The 27,466-nt window shown below is 42.2% G+C and overlaps 1 protein-coding gene across 1 annotated transcript in view; it reads left to right on the top strand.

Moving 5' to 3' along the window:
* The first annotated feature begins 5,146 nt into the window (after positions 1-5,146).
* Positions 5,147-27,466, top strand: part of LOC124280377 (transcription initiation factor TFIID subunit 1-like) — an 86,015-nt gene continuing 63,695 nt past the window's right edge. Inside the window, 15 exon segments of the mRNA XM_046716285.1 lie at positions 5,147-5,234; positions 6,807-6,884; positions 7,930-8,069; positions 9,522-9,651; positions 11,606-11,731; positions 13,537-13,742; positions 13,744-13,821; positions 14,334-14,627; positions 15,125-15,304; positions 16,448-16,661; positions 17,700-17,774; positions 18,228-18,328; positions 18,874-18,996; positions 19,971-20,045; positions 27,289-27,402. Of these exon segments, the coding sequence (XP_046572241.1) occupies positions 7,950-8,069; positions 9,522-9,651; positions 11,606-11,731; positions 13,537-13,742; positions 13,744-13,821; positions 14,334-14,627; positions 15,125-15,304; positions 16,448-16,661; positions 17,700-17,774; positions 18,228-18,328; positions 18,874-18,996; positions 19,971-20,045; positions 27,289-27,402 (1,836 nt within the window). The 5' untranslated portion in view covers positions 5,147-5,234; positions 6,807-6,884; positions 7,930-7,949.

Raw genomic sequence — 27,466 nt, 5'->3', positions numbered from 1 at the left:
AAGACTGAGACAGATTATCTGAAAAAGAAATCTTTTCAGTTCTTTCTCCTGAAGATCCTGGTTAGAACTGATCTTCAGCAACCAGGTAAGAGGCGACGAGCGGGAATGGGGTGATCAGGGTAGGCGATTTGACTGATTCGTGACATCGTATTCCATTTGCGTAGACAGATATACATGTTGTCAATGACTGCTGTGTCTGCGTGTATGTGAAGTGCGGCTGCTTGTACTAGCCGAGACTGAAGCTGGTTTTATAGTGCTAGCTCACTGAGATACCACGCCGCAGTGAAGCATGAATACCCCACTCAGACACATTATACTGACTCCGAGCCGACCAGTCCTTGTTGTACCCATTAATGCCGAGCGCCGGGCAGGGACCAACAAGTACCATATTTTAACGTCTTTTGGTATGACGCGGTCGGGGATCGAACCTGCGGCCTTCCGCTCTCCGGGCGGACGGTCTAACCACTACACCACGGAGGCGGTCCCGAAAGGACAGGCATATATTTACACATTAAAAAGTATCGCAACATGCAGCTGTCACCTTTACCCCAATAACAACCATTTATGTTCCTATAATTATCGTTGTATGCATGGCTAATTTGACTCTTTAGGTGCAACATACATCGACCATTTAGGCGAGCATCATTTGCAATATACGTGTACCCGCAAATATCAAATTTTAGTACAGCTCGATAACTTGGAAAATCAATCATTAATTTCGTCGATGATAAGCAAACACGGGGGCCTCCTCAACTGAGAACTGCTCAAAGACAGCAAGTCATTGATATTCGGAATGCTGGCATGTCATTGAGGGCTATTGCAAGAGGCGTTGGTTGTCATCCATCGACTATCAGCCGATTGTTCAGAAAGCATCAGCAAAGTAATGGAGGCCGTAAGCATTCAACTCCTGTTGAGGATACATCCCTTCTCAGAATCGTAAGACTTTATGTGAAGTGACGTGTTAAAGACAGAGTGGCTTCCACATCGTCGTTTGTCCAACAGAACGGTCCGACATCGCCTAAAATCGGCGGCTTTGCTTATCGGAAGAGTCAACTTCCTGTTGGGTGGCCAAGCTTTCTGACTGGGATGATGCGCGTATTATGAGAAGACGATAAAAGATATCACATGTTACCCGACCTGGCGCTTTTTCACCTCAAGGGTATAAAACCACTCTAATAGGTTTGGTGTTTCTATACTGTGTGGAATACCAATGTTAAACTTGTACTTTGTAGCTCAGTGAGCAAGCACTATAAAACCGTCAAGAGTTTCTCACTATGCATGGAAAAAGATAAAATACAACATGTAAGCATCCATTGTTTCCAACTCGGATTGAGATTGGCAGCGTTTATCAAATTACATTGTTACCTGAAGAAATCTCTTACATGCATACATTGTAAATCAAATCTGACATCTATGGTAAACAAATCTAGGGCTGACAACTTGACATGACATCATGGTTAGTTGGATAAACTCTCTCTCTCTCTCTCTCTCTCTTGACACACACACGTGCAAGCGCGTTCATTTACAAGTGCAATACTCTTGACGTTAAATCCGATTTCACTTTATATCACCCGACGCCCTCGTCGGACCATATCCTATCCAAAATCGGATGTTCTAGGCTAACTCTTCACTCTGAAATTAACATATTTTACAGAAAAAACGCTTAGTAAAATATGTTCATAAAATATTATAAAAGGGAGCCCTGAGTGAGTGAGTTTAGTTTTACGCTCCACACATCAATATTCCAGCTATATGGCGGCGGTCTGTAGATAATCGAGCCTGGACCAGACAATCCAGTGATCAACAACATGAGCATCGATCTACATTATTGGGATACAATGACATAAAACTGCTCCTCAATACTTTGATTGTGGACTGAGAAACGCTACTATCATCCTTTCAAATATACTGAGTCAAAAAGAAACTTCACAAAATGTAATTTTGAAAATAATGAATAATTTTCTCTGATGATACATCTATGTATCCGAAATGGGATCCCTATCTTCGACTCTAGAAAAACGTTAGCAAAACCCACTCAAACCCATCCATTCGTCGTGCAAATGACGTTAGTGCCAAATCAGGTTTTGCACGTGCAGTCGATCACGTGATCTTCGCATCGAAGTTTTCTTCATATGCACGTGTTTGCATTGGCCTCAAGAATTGAAAAACACTTTTAAACCACAGTTCTAACGGTACTTGAAATGCCACGATTGTCAAATGTGCAACGTGAACGTGCCGCTGGCATGTTGCAAGCGGGAAGATCAGTTATTGACGTCGCAAGAGCAATGGATGCAGCCGTCGTACTGTGTATGACTTGCGAGGTCGTCTACAACAAACTGGCACCACTTCTGATCGCCCAAGGTCGGGTCGTCCACGTGACGTCACGAGCAGAAGACCGTCAAATCGTCCTACGTCACCTACGTGACAGATTTCTGCCGGCTACACGAACCAGGGCTGAGATGTTTAGAGGTCGACTGTCCTCACAGACCATTCGAAATCGGTTGCGGGCTGCCAATCTTCATTCTCGACGTCCATATCGTGGGCCAATATTGACGCCGTTTCATCAACGTCAACGTCTGCTGTGGGCCCAACGTCACCTCCGATGGACCCAGAGAGACTGGAATCGAGTCGTCTTTAGCGATGAATCCAGGTTTACCCTCAGATTCGCGGACGGCAGGCATAGAGTCTGGAGACGACGTCGTGAACGGTATGCCCAATGTTGTGTACAGGAAGTCGACAGATTCGGGGGCGGAAGTTGCATGGTGTGGGGTGCTTCTGTGGGAACAACCGTTCCCGACTTCTGGTCATCCGTGGAAACCTCACAGCTGCTGCTTACCGCGACCAGGTGCTCATCCCTGAACTCGTTCCTTTCATGGCGGCTCATGGCCCAGGTCTACAGTTCCAGCATGATAATGCTCGGCCGCATACCGCGATGTTGACACGAAATTTCCTTCAAAACGCTGGAATCAACGTCATGGACTGGCCATCGAGGTCCCCTGACCTTAATCCAATAGAGCACGTTTGGGATGCACTTGGGAGAAGGCTTCGTGGTCTTAGGAACCAACCTCAGAATTTGCAGGAACTTGGCGCTGCCTTGCAAGAGCAATGGCGCAGAATCCCCAACTAACCACGTGTTCACAAGCATCAGGCAGTCGATGAGGAGACGGTGTTTGGCAGTGGTGAATGCGCGGGGCGGCTATACACGATATTGAACTGAGAAATTTCGCATTTTTATTCTTGTGACTTGACATTCTGTATACCCATGTTTTGGAACGGCGGTGTAGCCTAATGGAACTGATTATGGCACTGTCAGTGTATCGAGTACATCACACAGATCCCAGCAATGAAATAATAACAATTTAACCATCTTACCATCTCTTGTTCTTTTATAGGGCCCTGAAGAAAGAATGTGAAGTTTCTTTTTTGACTCAGTATATTACTAGTATGTAAATACTACGGAGAGGGTGTTCTAAGTTGTATAACTTGTACCCAATCCTTTTCTCGTAAATAAAATATGTTTAAAACAAAAAACATGCATCAACCAGGTCAGCGCGCGAGCCTGATCACCCGATCATGTCAGTCGCCTCTTATGACAAGCATGGGTTACTGAAGATAAGTTCTAACCCTTATTTCCACGGGTTGGGAGCCCAGAGACTTTCTTCATTTTCAGAAACTGTGGTAATCTAGACTTGTCATATATTCGACACTATCATACACTATCATGACCTGTATTGGGTATTTTTGTTTCAGGGTCTGGAGGACAAATTACAGATGTTCTTCAACTTCTTCAAGTCCTGTTCGATCTGGACGGGGGATTATGTTGTTATACCGTATTACTTTGGCCACCTATATTCTGGCATCGTAACGTGACTAAGATAAGATTGCCAGTAAGGTAACTTTAGATGATGTTGTTATACCGTATTACTTTGGCCACCTATATTCTGGCATCGTAACGTGACTAAGATAAGATTGCCAGTAAGGTAACTTTAGATGACCAGCAGTCTATCACTGGACAGTACAATGCCAATGGGCAGTCCACGGGCAATGGGCATCACGTCAGCAAAATCAGTTTCAGACTGCGACGTTGAGTCAGAATTGCAGTATCCCTGGCTTGCGTCCGATCAGAGCACGGACCGTGGGGAATCGATTACGCGACCACAGCGTCCAGTTGTACATGTATGTCCACTTATGCTGCCACGTCATCGATTGGACGCCTGGTAAGGCAAAGACGACGCGGCGTTGACGTTACGATTCGCTAACACATGCAACCCGTTAAGGTCCATGTCAGAATTGATCTTCAGTAACCAATGCCTGTCGTAAGAGGCGACTAACGGGATCGGTTGGTCAGGCTTGCTGACCTGGTTGACACATGTCATCGGTTTCCAGTTGCGCAGATCGATGCTCATGCTGTTGATCACTGGATTGTCTGGTCCAGACTCGATTATTTACAGACCGCCGCCATATAGCTGGAATATTGCTGAGTGCGGCGTAAAACTAAACTCACTCACTCACTCGCTAACACATGCAAAGATGCTAAGTCAGTTTGAACAATGGTTGTCCGATTACAATATTTTGCCGATAGCCCCCAACAAATCTATGACCAATAAATATATTTCTTTCTTTTGTTGTTGTGACAATCCCCACCCCTATATATTATATTAAGAGACAAAATTAATACTTATATGCTATCTGAAAATATTTTAGCATAGTGCCCACTCGCCAAAAGCTGTGGTTCAATTTTGGCAACCCTATATTTTACTTTGTCATTCTTCCATGACCTCCCAAATCCTTAACCTCGCGTAAATGGGAAAGGCCTTTGGTTAAATATGTTCACCACACCTGCCTTCTCGAATGAAGTTACAAATGGCCCAATTTGAGTGGACTCTGTGAAATTCACGCAAACCTCAGAGCTTCCTACTCAAGAGGTGAAAAAAGCGCAGGGGCGCAGGGGACGCAGGGGTCCATTATCATTTTGTCGTGGGAGCGTAGACATAAGTAATAAATGCGTGAATCTCAAGCCAAACGAGTGACTGTTGGCAGGTATGCAACCAAGCCGCTGGCTGTCTTCTTTCGCGATGAGCGTAAGGGGAGATAACTAACCATTGGCTATCACCGCTAGGTGGCACTGAAGCAAGTCCCGCTAATATGGCGGAACACTAAGAAGTGCAGGAGTATGGCTCCGTCGAAATAGTGTTGTTGTTCAAAATCAGAAGAGCTATTTTGGAGACTTTTATGTATGCATTGACCTACATATATCAACAATTCACCGCTTTGTTTTAATTTTTTCATATGACATTGGGAAAACTGATTTTGAGACAGTTTTGCTGTCCCACTGTAACTGGACGCAAATATGATGAGCCAAGCAGCTTGAGCTCTGACCGGCGGCGGATTTCAAAACACAGATACTTGTCAAGTTGTGTTCAGAGTAACTATAAAGTAACAGCAACATGTTATCGGTGTCTAGATGACAATATCACAATACTGTTAGAATAAGTATATAGACACAAGACTTTTAGACAGTAAAGTTCTATTTTGTTGTTTATAAGTTCTCATGTTGATGAGTTAATTTTTCCAGAATCTCTTCTCTAAGCTGTCTTATTTCAAAAACATCATTTTGTGGTGCATCTGGGAAGCATAGGCCGGTAAAACCTTACACGCACTTCATCAATGTACATCATATAACATATTATTTCAAGGAAAATATTCTTGACTTGTGTCGATGTTAAGTCAAGCTCACAAACGTTAGTAAATCATCCCTCCAGCATTTAGTGACTTCGTTGGTTATTAAGAATCTGCTGCATTATATACAGTATATTTACTACTCTACTTTATTTACCACGCCACAGAAATCTTTCATGTCAAGTGTATGTTTAGATATAATGACATATTTGATGTTTAATTTGTTCCAAAGTTTAGTATAATTCATGAGAATTGAAAAATATAGCCCTTTCATGAATGCTTCGAATGATGAAAGGAATGGGAGTTATTAAGATCCCCAAATACCAATTGGGTCATTTATGTAATACAAATCAAATGTGATCTGAAATCACAGCACCCTACCCATGTTCAACACACTCACACACTTTTTGACATGTGTGCAGAGGCCCAGATAAGTTGTGTATCCGGGTAAAATATGCATAGAAAATTTCCAATTACGCATTGAAAAAATAATTGTGTACCAATTACGCATTTAAAATGTTAGATACGCAAAAAGTTTAAAACAAATGCGTACGGAATATATTTATACAAATCGCTTGCGTAATGAAAAAGGCATCGATTGCTATCAAGTTGTACTGTTAGTATAGGACAAATGTTGTATTGTCAGTATAGGATGAGTGATTTTTTATGAAATCATTTCCATTATATTTAAGTTGGTTTTGATTAGGTATGACATAAGGCAGAACATACCTGCTTAGTAAACTTACTCAATGACATATACTTAAGTGAGTAAATTGACTGAAATACGCACATATTTGAAAGCAGTGGGTAACGGAAAATGAAATACCCACTCAACATTCATAATACCCACTCCCCAAAATACAGTGGGTACAGTACCCACATGAGCTAAATCTTATCTGGAGCTCTGTGTGTGTGTACCACATCTATAGCAAGTTTTACTTTTAACTTATCAGTCAAGTTTAATCTGTTACTTAAATGAAAAGGAAGGTAGCACATGATATAGCAAAGATAGCATCTGGTTAAGTTCTTATAAAATATTGTCTTTACAAGATATTGTTTCTGCAATCCTAATGATGCAGGAAGAACACGTCTTTGGTTTTCCATAATTTTTCTAAACTCTCTTTCAGGACAGTTGTGCAGAATAATGTGATGGTCACTCGATTGTGAATTATGTGGGTCTTCTCACAGCAGTGAGGCAAGTAAAGGTATGTTTTGCTAAATACACTGCAAGAGGATTAAAGTCTTTGATTTTAATCAGATGTTGGCCCTGTCACCTTAGTAACCACCAGAGTGATCAGATAATCTTTGGTGTCTCCATTCCTAGTTTTTGTAACCTTTCGTTTACAGCTGAAGACGGGTGGTGGGGTAGCCTAGTGGTTATAGCGTTCACTCGTCACACCAAGACCTGGGTTTGATTTCTCACATGGGTACAACAGAGATGCCACCCACTCCGATTTTGGAGGAGTTACTCCGATTTTCAAATACAAAATCCACTCTCAGATTTGTCTATAAAAACTCCGCTTATTTTAGAAAATACAAATATGTTTATAAATTTAGAATGTTTGAAAGAAATTTAGTAAATAGCCATTTGAATATGTTTATTTGAGTTCAGTATCATCTGGTTAAGTATGCCCATAAATTGCATATTTCCAGGATAAATCTAAAGATTTTCATAGGGGACGCCCCTCAGACCCCCACCGTCAAAAGGGGCCCGAGCCCCCTCTCACACTCACTCCCAACTCGCACCTTCAGGGCTCGGGAATTGCTTTTAGCAAGGCTTGACTCCGCCTTCATTTGATTCAGTGTTTACATCTCTGGTACAATGTGTGAAGACCATTCCTGGTGTCCCCAACCATGACATAGTTGGAATATTGCTAAAAGCGGCATAAAACTTAACTCACTCACTCCCTACAGCTGAAGATAAAGCGTTGCTTGTAAGATAATGGGGTCCTCTGTTGATTTGCAATCAACTCTTGATGTTAATGGAAGTGTAAATGCTGATACTGAATGATCCAACTTCCAGGTTAGAATTGGTCTTCAGCAATGAGATAAGACATTGAGGATCTCTGCCTTTGGATGCATGTCATTGTGTTCAAATTGTGCAGTTGGATGCTCACAATGTCCATTGTAAATCAATGTTTTGTATTGTGAGTTTCATATAAAAATATATATATATTGTTACACCACTATTTGGCGTTAAATGTAAAACAAATTTTTCCTTTCAAAGTTGAAATGTGATATATATTTCAGGATCAGCAAGGGAGATAACTATGGACAGCGAGGAAGAACATGATGGGGACCAGCACAATGCTGCTGTCACCTCCCTAACTGGCTTCCTGTTCGGCAACATTGATGAGAAGGGGGAGCTGGAAGAGGACTTCCTTGATGAGGTACACCTTCTTGATATTCATTATCCTTGTGGGGCGGTTTGGTCGCGAAGTGGTTAAAATGGTTGCTTGTCACGCTGAAGACCTGGGTTCGATTCCCCACATGGGTACAATGTGTGAAGCCCAGTTCTGGTGTCCCCCGACATGATATTGCTGGAATTTTGCTTAAGGTGGCGTAAAACTAAACTCAATCATTGTTTTTGTCATGTACTCAAACAGGGCAACAGATAAGGGGCGTACAGGCGTAATGTAGTACGACATAATATAACATTTCAAGCGTATCATGTTAGCACATAAATACCTTTGTAAGTCTTACATATATAAAGTTTCATAGCTGAAAAGTTGTTTAATATTAAAAATAACAAACCACATCACCAACTCGCTCCCACAAAAACAGGTCAGTACTCCTTCAAAATTCTCAGTACACCTCCACTTGCAATATGAGGTGTAAGTACACCCGCACCCCCAAAAGTTATCTGTAGCCCTGCTCAAAGCTTGTGGACTGATGCTTGTTAGAATTGGTCTTTGCAACCCATACTTGTAAGAAGTTACCTGTGAAAATCTGGGTTACAATTGTTCTTCAGCAACCCATGCTAGTCGTAAAAGGCGACTAACGGGATCGGGTGGTCAGGCTCATTGACTTGGTTGACACATGTCATCGTATCCCAATTGTGTAGATTGATGCTCATACTGTTGATCACCGTATTGTCTGGTCCAGACTGGATTATTTACAGACCGTCGCCATATAGCTGGAATATTGCTGAGTGTGGCGTAAAACTAAACTCACTCACTGTGTAAGAAGTGACTGATGAGACAAGGTGGTCAGGTTCGATGATTGATGTAAATCATAGCCCAGTTGTATAGATTGATACTCATGATATAAATCTCTGGTTTGTAAGGTCCAGACTTGATAATTGACTGTGCTGTCATATATCTGGACTATTAGTGCTTGTTTCCTTAAACAGCAAACAAACTAAGTCCTAGAAGAGGACATGTGCTGTGTAAAGTTATCAGTAAGTGCACCAAGCTGAATAATGTCGCTGTAGCAACTGTTTTCATGTAGAGAGCTCATGGTAGTATGAAGGCTAGGATTCTTGCATGTTTTAAGAAAAAAGTTCCTTGAGAAATTGTTATGAAAGTTAAAGCTATTAGTCAATGATTTGGGTCACTAGTCGAAAGCCTGTATCTAGCAAAGTTTGGTTGATCTGGTAAGATCAGCTATTAAGATGCCACATGATAACATTCAAATCTACTAAAGAAGGTGCTAGTAACCAGCATCCCATTTCACCCGATGAAGTAGCAGGTAGTAGCTCTGAAATGTCATGGTACTGAATAAAAGAAATTGTTTTCCATAAAAATGTGTCATTTGTTCATGTTCTTCCAACTTCTAAATACCTTTGCAGAGTTTCAGTGCTGTATGTACAGTGTGTCTGTATATATTTTCTTGCTTCTCAGGAATCCAAGAGACACATTGGATCCCTCAGTACCCTGGGAGGAATTGGGTCAATGGTGAAGGAGCTGACTCAGGATGCTAGTGTTGCCATGGACACTGCTGCAGGCGGCAGCAGCGACGACAGTGGATCAGGTGGGTCTCCCTTCTACAGAACAGAGTGCATCCAATCTTTTGTTCTGACATGGCTGACGATGTTTTTCTGCAAGTTCAATTGAGTTGTTCTTGTTTCTGATGGAAATTATGGAGAAATCGATCCCCATTGCTTAGATCCTGTCTTCAGAGTTAATAATGTTGGCATAAAGGGGATACCTGCTGTGACATGCTGCAATCTGAATCCTTCTAGTGGTGTCATCCTCCCATTTTGTACAACAACCTCTGTGGAGGTACATCCTCTTGAATATCCATCTGCCCATGGGATATTCTTGGAAAGTCTACCTGATTTAATTTTCACCATGTTTTTCCCTTCGATCAGACTGTTAGCTCTAAGTCCTTGTGACCATTTCTCAGCCATTTTGTTTCAAATGTAATGAAATTTGTACAGTCAGTTTTGATGATCACCTCATATGTTTTGTTTTTGTGATATTTTGACTTTTTCTTCAATCCCCACAGGGCACAATGTGTTAAACCACTGATGTTGCTGGAATATCTCTCCAAAACCAGTCAGTCAGTCTATGATATGTAAACATCAAATCTCATGCCTTGATATGTAAACATCATCTCATCAGAAAAACATGACCTATGAAGCTGGACCTCAACAAGCTTGTTCCCATCAGTAATGACACACCAAGATTGAATCTGATTTAAAAATGGCTACCACAGCAGCCATATTGATAGAACTGTGATGACACCTGTGATCTGAATTTTTTGTATGAAATGTATATTGACCATTATGATCACGCTAAAATAGCCATCCTTACTCACATTAGTAAAGGCAGTATTTTTCCAGAAAATATTTGAATATCAGTACTGAGCATGTCTTGTTATGTGTCTAGCACTGTTGACCCTTTGACATTTTGCACTGTAGACTGTCTCACCAGAAATTACGACACTGACATTACAAGATTTTGGTTTGACTTTAGAAAACTGCACGAATTAGAACCTATACACAAATTAGCTTCCTTTTGTGAACTGGGTAATTTCAGCAATTTAAAACCTTGAAATTGATACGTATCTGTAGGGAAGTAACCCTCAACTGTTCATTTCTTATTTCTTTCACTTGACACTTTTTAGAAATGTCTATACCTAATGACCATTTTATCCCTAATATTTTGAAGATATTTTTTTTAAACGAATAAATTCCATATATGAGACTACATGTGTCTTGACTAGTGTTGGGAATTGGTTAAAATCTCATAATTGATGATTGGTCCATTACAACCGATCAATCATCGAAAAAACATGTAGTTCTTTGGGTATTTTTTCGCAAATTCCACAAAATACATTTGCACATTTCACATATTTAAGGGGGCGGTGGGGTAGCCTAGTGGTTAAAGAGCTGGCTCGTCACGTCGAAGACCCGAGTTTGAATCCCCACATGGGTACAATGTGTGAAGCCCATTTCTGGTGTCCCCTGCCGTGATGTTGCTGGAATATTGCTAAAAACGGCGTAAAACCAAACTCAGTCAGTCAGTCAGTCACATATTTAAAGTATAACTAGTATGTAAGGACCATAAATTTCCTGGAGTCCTTAAGATAGCTTCAATCTTGACTTGGAACAAGCTCGTAGTGCTTATGAAATGTAAATTTAATAACACAGACAAAACCAACCTTGTGAAAAATAGTGTTGATGCAAACAAGTGTTCAAAATTGTTTGTGTTCGATTATGAGAAAACGTGTTCGATTGTTTGGTCATTTAGTCACTGCGATCAATTATTCCAATTAATCAGAACACCACTAGTCTTGACCTAAGAATCAGATGGTCATTACAGATTGGTAAGAGACTATTTCAAGACTATTCACTAGATAAATGTCGAATGAATGTGATCAGATAACAGGGTTTGATTTGATCGCACATGTCAAAAGTTCCTTTGTGTTATGTTGATATTTGAGCCATCTTTGCCATCATGTTACCATGTTTTGTTGACAGAGGACTATTTTCAAAAGGCTCCAAATGCTGTTGACTTCTCCGACATCAATGAGACTGCTGAAGACTCATATGAAGATAGTGGGGCCCGGATGCGAGAGGCGATGGGGTCTTTCCACATGAGACATGGTAATATGTTACTGTTGCTTCCTTGTTGAACTAGACCGCCTCCGTGGTGTAGTGGTTAGAGCGTCCGCGCGGAGTGCGGAAGGTCGCGGGTTCGTTCCCCGACCGCGTCATACCAAAAGACGTTAAAATATGGTACTTGTTGGTCCCTGCCTGGCGCTCGGCATTAATGGGTACAACAAGGACTGGTCGGCTCGGAGTCAGTATAATGAGTCTGAGTGGGGTATTCATGCTTCACTGCGGCATGGTATCTCAGTGGGCTAGCACTATAAAACCAGCTTCAGTCTGGGCTAGTACAAGCAGCCGCACATACACATACACACGCATGCACGTCGTCATATGAGCAAAATATTCTCAAGCACGACGTTAAACCCAATTTCACCTCACCTCCTTGTTGAGCTAAAGGGGTGGTGGGGTAGCCTAGTGGTTAAAGCATTCCAGGGTTCGAAATACCCCCTATTTTAGCATGCAATGGCACGGTAAATATTGAAATGGCACGGATAAAAAATGTCCTCGGTGCCCTTATGGTATGCCTAATTTTTTAGAGACATAACTTACCTTTAGTCATTTAATCCCCAAAACAAAACACTTACGCAAATAACAAACAAGCAAAAACATTTATTGACTTTATCGCCCAGGATATCACTGGAATTATGATGGATGATGTAAAGAAATCTGGTTGCTTTTCCATTTAGAGTGATGAGTACTGATAGTTCAGTTATTGAACAGGACATTAAGTTTGTTAGATATATTGAACAAGTAAACCTGTAACTTAGCTATTAAAGATGTTGGGAAAGCAGAACAAATGAAGCTTAAGAAAGCCATCTTAAACAGAAGACAGGTTACATTTGTTGTTTACTAACAATAAATTTCAAATGATCATCATCATTGCTACTGTCATTTATTCTAAAACAGGTTGGCACACTTGATTTCTGAAAGGCACATTTAAAATATTTGCCTGGTGCCCTAAGGCATACCTCAGAAAAAAAGTATTTCTATCCCTGCATTCATGGTGGTGCAATTTGCTGTTCAGAGGTGCATCTTTTGAGCATGCCAGTAACCTGTGATTGTGGGTTTGAATCCCAGTTCGCTCAGATGATGATTGGGGTGGTGGTGTAGCCTTGTGGTTAAAGCGTTTGTTCATCATGCCGAAGACCCGGGTTCGATTCCCCACAGGGGTACAATGTGTGATGCCCATTTCTGGTGTTTCCCACCGTGATATTGCTGGAATATTGTTACATGCGGTGTAAAACCAACCTCACTCACGCACTTGTTGAACTAAAGCTGATTTTTTGTTTGAAACTCTGCAGGTATTCACCTGTGTCAAATAGTGAGTGAGTGAGTTTAGTTTTACGCTGCATTCAGCAATATTCCAGCGATATTGTGGCGGTCTGTAAATAATCGAGTCTGGACCAGACAATCTAGTGATCAACATCATGAGCATTGATCTGCGCAATTGGGAACCGATGACATGTGTCAACCAAGCCAGCGAGCCTGACCACCTGATCCCGTTAGTCGTGTCAAATACTAATATAAGTGTCGTCAGATTCATTATTGCAGGTTCTCAAATGTTATTGCCGGTTCCAAGGAATGGAATTTGGACATTATTTCCTTGAAAGTAAATTACTGCCTTTTATTACCTATTTCATGGCTGATCCTGTGAAGAATATTATGTGGGGAAGATTATTATTATCCTAACTGCAGTATAAAAGAAATGTCTCAACATTCTCGACCCTGGTAACATTCTTACATTGATTTACAGTAGAAATCTCTCACATATCATCTCCTGTTGTTATTTGTGTTGACAGACAGTAAAGATGAAGATTATGATGACACCGAGTGTGACAGGAAGCTGATGCCACCACCGTCATGGCTGCCAGGCCATGGTATGTCCGGCCAACCAGATGGACTGCATCATGACCCAACTCATCTGTCGCCAGTCAAGTCCACTCACAGTCCGGACAAGAGTTCTCCCAAGTCCGACTCTCTGTCACCAGGCTCCAAGCTGAAGACCCCCCCTGGCAGACATGTTGCCTCCACAACTGTCTGAGGTGGATGTGACCACTATCTTCCCTGAGTTTAGGCCTGGCAAGGTACTACACTTACAGTTGTTACTTCATATGCTTTTGGGACGGAGGGGTAGCCTCATGGTTAAAGTGTTTGGTCGTCACGCCGAAGATCCAGGTTCGATTCCCTACATGGGTACAATATGTGAAGCCTATTTCTGGTGTCCTCCACCATGATATTGCTGGAATATTGCTAAAATCCTAAACTCACGCACGCAGGCAGGCACGCAGGCAGGCACCCACCCACCCTAAACAGGAGGTTAGCTCCACAATAACTGGTAGTAACCAATTTTCTTGGACTGTTGTTCATGCTATTGACCAAAGGTTTGCTTGGCGAAGATATTTCAAACAAATGCATTAAGTGAGAAATGCCATAATAAGGACAAAATCTCAGCCACTTGTTCAGGGTGCTATTTTGGTCAGGTTTTAAAGGTTGTATTCAAGTTTCAGATAATCCTGCAGTGATAAGTTCCTTGTATGTACAGTAACATTTTGATAATGTATATACAAATCAAGACAAAACTTGTGCTTGTGTGCAGGTGTTGCGGTTCTCTAGGCTGTTCAAGCCCGTGCACACACCCCATGTCTGGAAAAGGAAGAGGAAGAAACGGGAGGAAGACTCTAAAGAGTCTAAGGATGACCAGAAAGGGGATGAGGATCAGAAGGATGAGAGAGAGGAAGATCCCTACCACCAGCCAGATGGAGGACACGCTGATGGACATATGGACAGACCAGTGTTCAGGGACAGGGTGTTTGAGGATGATGAGGATGTCGTAATCACACCCAACTTTGGTCGCGAAGCCAAGTCTGAGGAGGTTGAGTCTGATGATGAGGTATGTAGGAGATGCACACTGCTTTGTGTTTGAATAATGTGGCTTTTGTATCTGATTTGTTTGTTTCTAGAACCTTGAATACGCAATGCCATTTAGAAAGTGCTCAATGTAACACATGCTATATTTTGGACTACGCTTTCTCACTAAAGTAAAGGGGGCGGTGGTGTAGTCTAGTGTTTAAAGCGTTCGCTTGTGACACCGAAGACCCAGGTTCGATTTCCCACATGGGTACAATGTGTGAAACCCATTTCTGGTGTCCCCGCCATGATGTTGCTTGAATATTGCTAAAAGCGGCCTAAAACTAAATTCACTCACTCACTAAAGTACAGATTCTAGTACTTTTAGTTGGGTTGAGTCCTATCCGGGATTTGAAACTGGAAAAGTTTGCAGTGTTTTCTTTTCAAAACTATATTCTTAGTAATTTTCTTGAAGATTTGTGCATTTTAGAAATGAAAATATGTTTTTGCCAAAAGACCATATGGCATGTGTTTCTGCAGGAGAAGATGCTTAAGCCCATGGAACAGATCATATCTAAGTCTACCCAGGATGGAACCACAGACTTTGAGCAGAAGATGGAGGTGGCGCCATGGCGGTATGGCCCCGCCCAGCTGTGGTATGATCGTCTCGAAGTAGATGAAACAGGAGACGGATTTGACTATGGATTTAAGATGAAACAGGTGACTTTTCTTCAGGACGTTGTTGGTTGTCCTTGTCTGTCATCTGGTGTATGTTTTGTCAACTGTTGTGTATCTTCTGATTAGCAATCATATGGGTTACATATTTACAGTTGTAATCTCCAATCTTAAGGCTTCTTTTAAAACTTACTGCATAAAATTATTGGAGTTTCTTTTTTGTTTGTTTTCTTCTGTAGTTTTTCAACCTAGCAATCCTCAAATCATTAAAAGGGGAGGTGGTGTAGCCTAGTGGGTAAAGCATTTGCATTTCCGCACGTAATAATTTTTACCTTATCAGCTGGCACACAGGCTTGACCTGTTTGATCATGTGGTCATGGCTTCCTACCTCAGATAAGGGACTGTTCATAATATATGGCTAGGTGGGGTGATGATGATTTTTATGGAGAAGCATGTGACCCTCTCCCCTTCCCATAATTTCTAAGTATAATTATGTACAAAAATTTCCGGCCCCCCCTAGTACGTGTGTACAAAATTGCTGACCCCCAGATTCCAAAACCAAAGTTGGTGACCCCCCTTAAAATCATCATCCCCCACCCCCTACCCCACCATAAATTATGAACGGTCCCTAAGTATAAAGACCGCCTCCGTGGTGTAGTGGTTAGAGCGTCCGCCCGGAGTGCGGAAGGTCGCGGGTTTGATCCCCGACCGCGTCATACCAAAAGACGTTAAAATATGGTACTTGTTGGTCCCTGCCTGGCGCTCGGCATTAGTGGGTACAACAGGACTGGTCGGCTCGGAGTCAGTATAATGTGTCTGAGTGGGGTATTCATGCTTCACTGCGGCATGGTATCTCAGTGGGCTAGCACTATAAAACCAGCTTCAGTCTGGGCTAGTACAAGCAGCCGCACATACACATACACACGCATGCACGTCGTCATATGAGCAAAATATTCTCAAGCACGACGTTAAACCCAATTCCACCACCACCACCACCACCCTAAGTATAAGGTTTCGAATCCAATCACGTGCCTCAGACATTTTATGTGTGCTTCAATGAGAATCTTTGATATTTATTCTGAATATGGACGGATACACAGATCAGAGAAGAAATGGGATAGGCTTAACTTCTATGAAATCCTGTTTCATCAGCTGATTGTGTGACTTATGCTACTGTGAAATTTGCAGCCTGACGAAGAGCCAGAGAAAGAGATGGATCCGCTAGAAATCTTCTCCCAGGAGACATTCCTGATGGTGACGCAGGTCCACTGGGAGGATGACATCATCTGGAACGGCGATGACTGCCGCCAGAAAGTGTTACAGTCTCACAAGGCTAGGGCTGCAGCTGCTGGCTGGATACCCAGCACCAACAACAGAACTGCTGGACAGTTCATCCAACAAGGTATGTGTTGCCGTGTTAGAAGTAACTGTCATTCATGAGTATGCAAATATGGTCTGCTGAAGAGCTCCTATCTTCCGAAAGAGAAATGTCACCAGTCTTACTGATTATTAAGGCTGTAACGATTCACTCACATATTCGGTGAATCGAACCGAAGCCCTTCATGAATTCAATTCGTTATTCGTGGTCACCAGAACCGAAGATTAACGAATATTTCCGATTTTTTTAAGGGAGCATGTTTTACTTGAACCCTTGTGTACTTTTGGAAAGTGAGATATGCAAGGATTGAATATGTACTAGCAATGCAGTAGCGCAAGTCATGTTAGTGTGCCAAGGCCGCACATTGTACTGTCGACTATAACTATTACATACCAAATTTGAGTGTCAATAGATCACTGGTTATTGCTGTGACAAATCAAAACTGTCAATATGGGCGTTCCATATTGTGCATCAATCACTTAACTACAATATTGTATTCGTGAATAATTATTTGTATTCGTGAATAATTATTCGTATTCGTTACCCAATATTCATGATACGTATCATATTCACCACATAGTGTATTCGTTGCAGCCTTACTGATTATGACTGATTTTTAAGTTTGTGTTTATTGCCATGTCAGCAATTTCTCAGATACGCTTACGTAAAGCCTATAATGAAACAGGTGACAGACTTTTAACACTTTAGTGAAGCCCATGAGCCCCTGCATGTTGGTGTCAGATCAAGGATCATGATAATGATGAATTTGGATTTCAAACAACTAATGGATCCTAGTTCAGCGAAGGGACATAACTCTGAGTGGCAGAACTTTAGACCAATAGAACACCTGTACCCCATATTGAACAGAATGGTGGTCTGTCCTCTAGTATTCTGAAAGTCATATTATTATGATTATCCTTGCAAGAAGCATGATTACTGCTAATGATTGTGATAGAAAGTACTTCATTATGCTTGATTTCTTTAATCAGATAATGTAGGTACATAAAAGTTTAAGTATATAAAAAACACAGTAAACTTGGATTTGCTCATCTTGATTTTCAGCTCGGGGTTTAAATACTTCTTTAATTCAGAAGCCAGGTGCAAGTGTTTCAACCAAATTGTTCCCAGGACAGAAAGGTAACATTGTTTTCATTTTGAGTTGTACCTGATCCCAGATATTTTGGCTTTTACTTGAATCCATATGTGCTGTTGTACACAACAGATTTGATTACCTACAGCGTCATCACTTAGGTGGAAAACAACAAAAAAAAAATCAGTTGATGATGTACTTTTGGATCCTTCATCCAAAGTATTTCATATAATTGTCTTGTTGATATTAACCTTTTCCTGTACATGTAGGGGGTGGTGGGGTAGCCTAGTGGTTAAAGTGTTCGCCTGTGAAGCTGAAGACCCAGGTTTGATTCCCCACATGGGTACAATGTGTGAAGCCCATTTCTGGTGTCCCCTGCCATGATGTTGCTGGAATATTGCTAAAAGCAGTGTAAAACCAAACTCACTCACTCAATCGCTGTACATAAAGCATGTTAATTATAAGTGGAATTGCCTCCTCAATACTCTCCATGTTTACAGAAGGTGAAAATGGAGACAACACCTGGTATTCCATCTTCCCTATTGAGAATGAGAGTCTAGTCTACTCTAACTGGGAGGATGATATCATCTGGGACGCTGAGGTGAGATCTGACAGAGTAGATGTGGAAATACCTCCCTACTTACATTTGTCTTGATTGAGATGTTTAGGAGGAATGGGTTTCAGTACCTTAGGGGTAACTTGAGAAGCAATGTAATTAGAGGATCTAATGGTCATTATGGCTGCTGTGGATGGATGGATGATAAGTGATATTGTGGATAAGTGTCATTCTTTCAGTCACTGGATTACCTGATCCAGCCTTATCTGTGCAAATGATTTGATGTAGTTGTTGACTCATGCTGTCATCAATATTATTCATTCACTGTGGTGACAAAGCATCATTTCTCAACATGGACAAACTGGGCAGTTTACTCGACCAGTTGTTACATCACAATGTACAACAGTCCACAGTAGTTTTGATCTACATAATCTGCAACAATTTGTTATGCCATTTATAAGAATATATATTCCTTCATGTTATATGCGTATCTTCATGTTATATGCGTATCTTCATGTTATATGCGTATCTTCATGTTATTTGCGTATCTTCATGTTATATGCGTATCTTCAAGTACATGTTCATTTCAGTGCATGGACAAAATCCCAACTCCTCCAGTGCTGACCCTTGACCCCAATGATGAGAACATAATTCTGGAGATCCCAGCAGACAGAGACTCAACGACTGAAAGCGAGCCTGCTAAGAAAGAGAAGGTTTGGAGCTATCTCTTTCAGCCTGGTGTGGGACGGTGGGGTAGCCTAGTGGTTAAAGTGTTCGCTCATCATGGCGAAGACCCAGGTTCGATTCCTCACATGGGTACAATGTGTGAAACCGATTTCTGGTGTTCCCCGCCGTGATATTGCTGGAATATTGCTAAAAGCGGCGTAATACGAAACTCACTCACTCAGCCTGGTGTTTATATATTTGTGACGCATGGGGCTTCTTGGTTAGAACTTGTCCCCAGCAAACTTGCTCTGGTTCGATCCCTGGATGTTAAAATAGGGTACTTGTTGTTGCGCCTGATACTTGGCAATATAGGGACAAAACAAGGACAACTCAGAGTCAGGATTCTGGGTATCCATGTTAATTTGCAGCTTGGTTCTCAGTTGGATTTCATAGTCAAACTGTCATTAGTACAGCTTTTACAAGCAACCACATACACTTGTATTAACTGCACCATAGGCAATGCTCAGTATAAGGCCAAAGTTATGAATGCAGTGTTCACCTCACTGTAAGAGATGCCTGAATGGATTGGGTTGTCATCGCTGATCCATCAGATATAAATTACTCGAAATTAAGACATGAATATTCACTGTTACAAGGCTAAATGAAAACTACCATATTGATGCAGCTTTCTGACAGACTGTTAAGCTATTCCCTTTGTGTGCTAAGTGGATGGGGCTGTCAGTCTTTGTGACATTCTCCATTGTTTGTCATAGTAACCTGGTGCTTTTGAACATTGCTGATAATATCAACCACTTTTTGGTCAGATTTAGAATACTGCTTAGTTTGACTGTAAACAACAAAAGACGTTAAAATATGGTACTTGTTGGTCCTGCCTGGCATGGCGCCGCATTAATGGGTACAACAAGGACTGGTCGGCTCGGAGTCAGTATAATGTGCATGTTCGCTTTTTTTTATAATAATATAACTGTTATTTATGTGATACATTGTGTGGCATTTCCAGGCAGAGACGAAGAAGTCCAAGATTTTGTTGGGTAAAGCTGGCATCATTAAAGAGGAACCAGAGGAGAAGGAGGAGGTGAGGAGATTTGGCATCCGCATGATAATGTTTATAGGTAACTTATAGGATTAACTCTGCGAAAACAGAGGTCAGTGTAATTGTGGAAATTACCATTGTTTTACATATGTACTGTTAGCCTCAAAGGAGCCACTAATTTAGTTTGTTATAACTGTATTTCTTTATTCACATTTCAACTGAAATTCGCTATATCTAAGAGTTTATTATTAACATAGAATTCAGTTACCTGTGGCGTGGGTGGATGGATTGCAGTGAAGTGTTTGCTCATCACTTAGAAGCCCGTGATGAATTCCAAACACTGTGTGAAGCCTTTAATATCGCTAGAACTCCCAACACATATGGACCGCCATAAAACCAGCTTAAGTCTGGGCTAGTACAAGCAGCCACACATACACATACAAACGCATGCACATCGTCATATGAGCGACATATTCTCAAGCACGACGTTTAACCCAATTTCACCTCACCTCCAACACATACGCTCACTCATTCATGCACACTCTCACACGATTATCCCTCGATCACTCACTTGGTTAGCTATGAGACACAAATGATGTCATCAAATGATTGAGCAGGTCAACAGTATTCGAGATGTGTTTTAAGATTAGAGGTCATCTCACAGTAGAATCAATTCCTATTCCTTTTATTTTTCCTTATCCTGACTCATGCTAAATGCTTATCTCCATCTCCTTGCGAATGATAGTTGAACACTTGAAATCCCTTCTAAAAAGCGGACATAAAATCACCACTCATCCATGAGTTATCTCCCTTGCCCCTTTGGCGCCCTTTTGGTCACCTGACCGGCCATGTTTTGTCACTCTCTCCTTCTTCGCCCTTGAGGATGGTTGTGAGAGCACCTGGGTCCCTATACGGCACATATCCATTTCTATTTTGGACCTTACATCAAAATTATTGCTGTATACAGCTTTTAAGATTGTATTCTACTATATGGTTTAAAATTTGATCTAAATTATACGTTGTTTGACATGTTTTTTCATCGTCTTTACATTTGATGAAAACTTCGTTGTAGGTACCGACTGTCCCACATTTATTATGTCCTGATTGCACTACCTCATGTTCTTCCAGCTCTCAGCTGTAAACATTGTCTGGATTTAACCACTTTTGAATTTAATGACTACCTTTTTTCCATTCAGAGATGTGCAAAGAACTGGGTAAGAAGGTATTCACAATTCATGTCTAAATCTAGTGATTGCGTTGATAATCGTGTGTTAACTACTGCTGTCGATGTTCATAATTCCAGTGAATTGCCGAGCGTTTTACTGGGCAGGTCGCTGTGCCAGTGATGAACCCTGGAGCTAATAAGAGATCATCGTCAACGGAACTGACCTCTTCGCAGATGAAGAAGACTAGATCTTCAATGAAGAAGAAGAAAGCTTCGCTGAAGTCTCTACACACCCTAAGACTTTTTTGCCGGATTGTACCTCCGGAAGAAGGCTCTACACAGCTCTCATACCTGAAGTCACAGTCGCTAAAGACGAAGATCCTTTTCTGCCAAGATTGGACAGCGCAGATTGACAGAAGACCTTCTATCACAGAATGCATCGGTTACAGACAAGATGTCCAACGATGATTTCGACACAATCACATCCCTGCAGCAGTCATCGACCGGATCTCCCAAGTCAACCTTCAGATAGAGAAAGATCTCAGCTCAGCCGCATTTGATAAGGCTATTAAATTCCAGAACCCAGCATATCCCGCATCGCTCAATGCCAGGAAATGTCCAACGATGATTTTACATCACATGGAACCCTTCCTGAAGGCACCTTTGAGAGATTGATGAGGACTACAAGATCATCAACGAAACTCCGCTATAGGAATTACAAGATATGAGACAACAAGATTAGCACAACTAGATGACAATAAGTTACTAGACGCACTACTTCTTTCAGACTAGCCAGATCTAGGGCTATCAACGACACTCATCTCAAGTTCAAGAACTCCACCGGATTTAAGATGACCAGAGGATATATTCTGCGCTACTGACTCAGAAAAAGGACAACCAATTTATGTAGGAGCATCTAGCATCCACATCAGTGGGCCTGACTCCTGAGGAGACCAGGATTATTGTCAGAGTGCACCTGGAGTGAGCGGTTCACCAAGTCCTTATACAGAGCCCCATGGTCAGCATCATCCATCTTCGGAGGAGGGATTGAAGAAGTCGCCAAAGAGGTTCAGGGTTTTACATGACGCGTGATTCCTGCGTATTTGACGCTAACAATTTTGTAAAAGACTCTCAAAATATTATCATACAAGTCAAGCTTGACGCAAGTTTTATGAGTTACCCTCACAATTCAGTTCAGAGTCAATAAAATCGATCTGATAAGCAAACAATGATAGTTTTCGTGAGGTCTTCATTAATTTAGATATTTCTTTCAATTCATGTTAATAACTGTATGTTAAAGTGAATAAATCACAAGCCTGATAATTTGTTCAGTATACTCGAGTTTGTTATGACTGAACTGAACTGAACTGTGAAAAATATACTGTTTATTAACTAACATATGAATGAGAATACAACACAAAACAATAAAATCTTTGCCTTCTGATATACACACATAAATATTACGCTAAAATTGTAATGACCCAAATATTGAAAATGACTCCCAAAAGTAAATACTGTGGGTCCCCATGACTCTCTTTTTTCAAAGTCTGTGTAAAACCCTGGAGGTTACACACGAATCAAAAAGAGGTCATGATGATAAAGTCCATAGATACCTTGGCAAATGTGATTCGCTAGACGTCCCAGCGTTACTCCAACAAATCCAAGTTTGCAGGAGTCCAGAGAGCCAGAGAAAAGAAGTATTCCAGCTCAAGAGCAGGAAGAGGTTCTTTTTCGTCGCCCAACCGGAGTCCCCAGAAGTAACCCCGGAAGAGGCCGAGCACCCAGGGGTGCCAGGGGAACCAAGCGCTGAAGGACAGGTTTGGAACGACTGGAGTCTTCCACCCCCAGCCGTTCCTGTACAACCTTCGACAGTGGGTGGACGTCTTCAACGGTACTGGGGGAATACTACAGGACGACTACGTATTCCAGATGCTACGCAGAGGGTACAAGATACAGTTGGAAACCACCCGCCGCTTACAAGCAACCCGATTGCCTTCAGATACACAGCCGATCGGACAGAGAGACTGGACGACGCAATCGAGACTCTACTTGACAAAGATGCAGTAGAAGAGATAAATCAAGATCTCATCACGCCCGGTTTTTACTCCCCAATTTTCCAGGTACCGAAGAAGAATTCCAAGGAGAAGTTTCAGCTCATCTACAACATGAGGAAGTTCAACCAGGAGTACCTTCGCAGACCAGCAAAATTCAAGATGATACATCTTCCTCAGCTCCGACATCTCGTTCGTCCATCAGACTACCTTGCCAGCATAGATCTACAAGATGCTTACTTCTACACATCCTGATACATCCAGACTCAAGGAAATACCTAAGATTCCTTTTCAACGGACATCACTTCCAGTGGAAGGTTCTACCGTTTGGAATATCGTCGGCCCCCTGGTTGTTTACTTGAGTGACCAAGCCCATCTACATCGTCGAGGTCTACGCAGTGCTTTTTACCTGGATGAAGGAATTCAAGCTCATCAAGATCCCAGTCAACTCAGACTGCAACTAGACTTCACCATCAGGCTTCCCACTCAGTTAGGATGGCTGGTAAATCTCCTCAAGTCGGAACTGGAGCCGAAACAGGATCTTCAATTTCTAGGAATACCACTCATCACGCTTGTGAATCCCATAGTCGCCCCAGAGGATCGTTGGGTCAAGATACAACATATGATATCCCAAGCAATGCTCTCTCCGTTGACACTACATGCTTGGCATGCTCGGTCTACTCACCTCAGCTCAAGACATGACTCGCAGAAGGAGACTACAACTGCGTCCACTACAAATATTTGTGAACGCCCATCTCGACAGTCTGGATCTGCTGATTCTACCGGAGAGCCTGAAACCATACCTCCTATGGTGGACTCGGAAGTCGAATGTTTGCGGAGGAACCTTTTTGTCAAAGCCGGTTTGCAACACTCATCTGTACGTAGATGCATCGATACAAGGATGGGGTCCCCACCTCGACAACGGCGGCAGCAGGGAAGTGGTCAAGTCAGGATCAGAGTCTGCACATCAACCTGTTGGATATAAAAGCAGTGATCAACACTTTACAACACTGGTGCAGCTGCACTAAAGAACGAAGGCTCATGGTCCACACGGACAACTCCACAGTAGCGCTCTTCTACATCAACAAACAAGATCAACAAGTCTGCTACAACTCAGCTTTCTCCTGTTCAGCATCGCCGATTTTACCTGAACATCTACAGGAAGGCATGTCACATTCCAGGAGCAAAGAATGTCATAGCAGACGCTCTATCTCGCCCACTACAACCATCCCCGACGGAATGGTGTTACACCCAGAAGCCGCTCTGGTTCGGCCATACAGACAATAGGATCTCCCCTGATAGACCTGTTTGCAACAAAGTTCAACAAACAACTACCAACATTCACTCACCGATTCCGATCCTCAGGCATGGGCAACAGATGCTTTAAGCATCTCATGGAAGGACTAAACGCGCGCTTCCACCTCCAGCACTACTACCACAAGTAATACAGAAAATCAAGCTGATGACAACACTGCAACTGATTTTGGTCGCGCCCTATTGACCAGCGAGGGTATGGTTTCCCGTCCTCATACAAGAACTCGGCAGTCCAACCCTGAAACTACCAGAGTGGTCGAACCTGCTCGGCCCATCCACACACCAAGCAAGCTCACGGGAATCCGGCATTGTTCCAGCTACACGCGTGGAGCGTATCAAAGCTTGCCTGAAGACTAGAGGGTACTCCGCCAGAGCAGCGAAAGCAGTAACACTAGCTCGACGCAGATCAACTCACAACTTGTACGACGTTGCATTTGAACAGTATGCAACGAGGAAAGGCTTTACAGCGGTTAAAGCAACCCATCCTCAAGTGGCGGAATACCTGTGTCATCTGCGAAAGGTTCAACACTCTCAATGTACCTGGCTGCTCTCAGCACAGTTATCACCATGAAGACGGGTGTCCAGCTGACCAAAGTACCAGAGATACTGGCACTACTACGCTCGTTCAAGTTGGAAGACCAACAAAAGAAATTCAAGGCTCCTGCCTGGGATCTCAACATAGTTCTACAACATCTCACTAGTGATTCCTACGAGCTTCTAGAATGGACATCCAAAGAAGTACTGACTCAGAAAACGCTGTTCCTGATCGCCCTAGCAACAGCAGCACGGATGTCAGAAATACATGCTCTGGACTTTGAACGAACACGATTTGAATCAAGACATCGTGACTTCGTACATCTAGGACTGAGATGGGATTTTATTGCCAAGAACCAACTGCCCGGCCAGCCTGACAAACAGTTCCACATCCCAGCACTCTCTACAGTCCTTCAGCCACAGGATACACAGGATCTATCGTTATGCCCTGTCAGAGCACTAAAAGTCTACCTACAAAGGACAAAAACAAGGAGACGAAAATTCAAGTGCCTATTCATCCCCTTATCCACTGAGACTTCAAGGAAGTCTCAAGGACAACAATATCGATATGGATGAGAGCCGTTATACTAAGGGCCTACAAAGCAGCAGGACTTGACCCTCCATGAGCCTCCAATCCCCACGAAGTCAGAGCCCTGGCGTCTACACTTGCTCTGCATGGAAACTGCTCTATTACAACAATAATGGAGGGCTGCTTTTGGAAATCGGACACAGTGTTTGCCAACCACTACCTCAGAGACATTGCCACCAAAGGCGTCTCAGGCATTCACCAGTTTGGGCCACTTGTTGTAGCACAACAACTAACGGTTCCATAAAGGCGTTGAGGAAAATCTCACCCTTTTATCACGTGACTTGTGAAAACCAACGCTCTGGAGAGCAAATGGTTCAAGTCCATGCACACGTCTAGGACAGGCTAGCATGAGTGATAGACCCTGTACTTGTATAGGACATATGGAGTTGCAATAGTTAACTAATGGAACATTAGTATATCTAAAAATCCATACGAAAATGTCAGGAGAAGTTTCGGGAAGAAATCTGACAAGTTGTGGTTCCCCCCAGACTCCTCAGTTAAAGTTGAAAATACAGAATCATCAGCAGTGCCGTCATAAGTTCCCATGGGGGGTAATACAGGACGTAAATCAACAGCCAGAGAATCCAGAAGGGGCCTGACCCACCACCGATTCCGACGGATTCTGCAAGCATTTAGCATGAGTCAGGATAAGGAAAAATATGTAAAAACTTTCCGATTGAAGTTGATATTTTATACTTATCCTGACTCATGAGGTCAGCCCTTCCAACCTCCCCGCTTATGGCACTCTGGCTTTCCCTGTAAATCCGGGTGTCGGGCATACATACAGAGAGATGGACAAAACATGGCCAGTCAGGTGACCAAAAGGGCGCCAAAGGGCCAAGGGAGATAACTCATGGGTGAGTGGTGATTTTACATCCGCTCTTTAGAAGGGAACTTCAAGCCGATTTCAAGTGTTCCACTATCATTCGCAAGGAGAAGGAGACAAGTATTTAGCATGAGTCAGGATAAGTATAACATATCAATTTTAGTCAGAAAATTACATTATCTGGAACTGAGTACCTCAAATGAAACAACTTCAAATCTTACAACCCAGTAAAATTATTTCCATTCCATCATGACAGAAAGAATGCTTTAAAGAGGTAGTATTTACATGTTGCCATAAAATAAACTTTGATATTTCAAATATAAAAACAAGTACCCTTGACACAACGTTAACCAGTATTTGAATTAATTTTGAAAAGTCACTGGCCAGGAGGGCTAAGTAAAAATGTTGCTAGCCCACATCACACTTCACTGGCCCTGGAAAATATCAATATCAAAATACACATTGGTCAGAAACTCTGCTAACTTGCTACCCACCAAAAAGATATCTTACACAAAATGCACATGAACAGGAATGACCTCAGTCAAGTGTTGCATGATGGCTGGATATGCTTTGCATCAATATGATGAAACCTTTGCGGACTGACTTTTAACACCTTAATAATTGACTTCATCATGTTCATGTGCATTAAATAAAGAACAAATTATCTGAGATTTTCAGCTAGCCAGTCGGAATAGGTTAACAATGTATTCACAATCAGGTAGCATTTGGCTATCTGGCAAATAGCTATTTCGAACGCTGAACACAAGCCAGTGTTGCCGCTTCAAGTGTGTTTCCTTGTGAATCAGGAGGAGCAGACAATCCAACGCAAGGATCCATTCAACTTGTCTAATGATGAGTACTACAACCCGAAGGTGATGGACAACTCTCTCCGATCTACCCTGGGCAGCAGTCTCATACAGGTCAGTGGACAAAGTTGTAGCATTCACGTTTGTATTCTGTAGATCTGTGTGCAATGGTTCATTT

The sequence above is a fragment of the Haliotis rubra genome, unplaced genomic scaffold, assembly GCF_003918875.1.
Source record: "Haliotis rubra isolate DU_JTF1 unplaced genomic scaffold, ASM391887v1 Scf266, whole genome shotgun sequence".
Taxonomy (NCBI): Eukaryota; Metazoa; Mollusca; class Gastropoda; order Lepetellida; family Haliotidae; genus Haliotis; species Haliotis rubra.
Note: the sequence above shows the minus strand (reverse complement) of the source record. Positions and strands in the feature narration are given on the sequence as shown.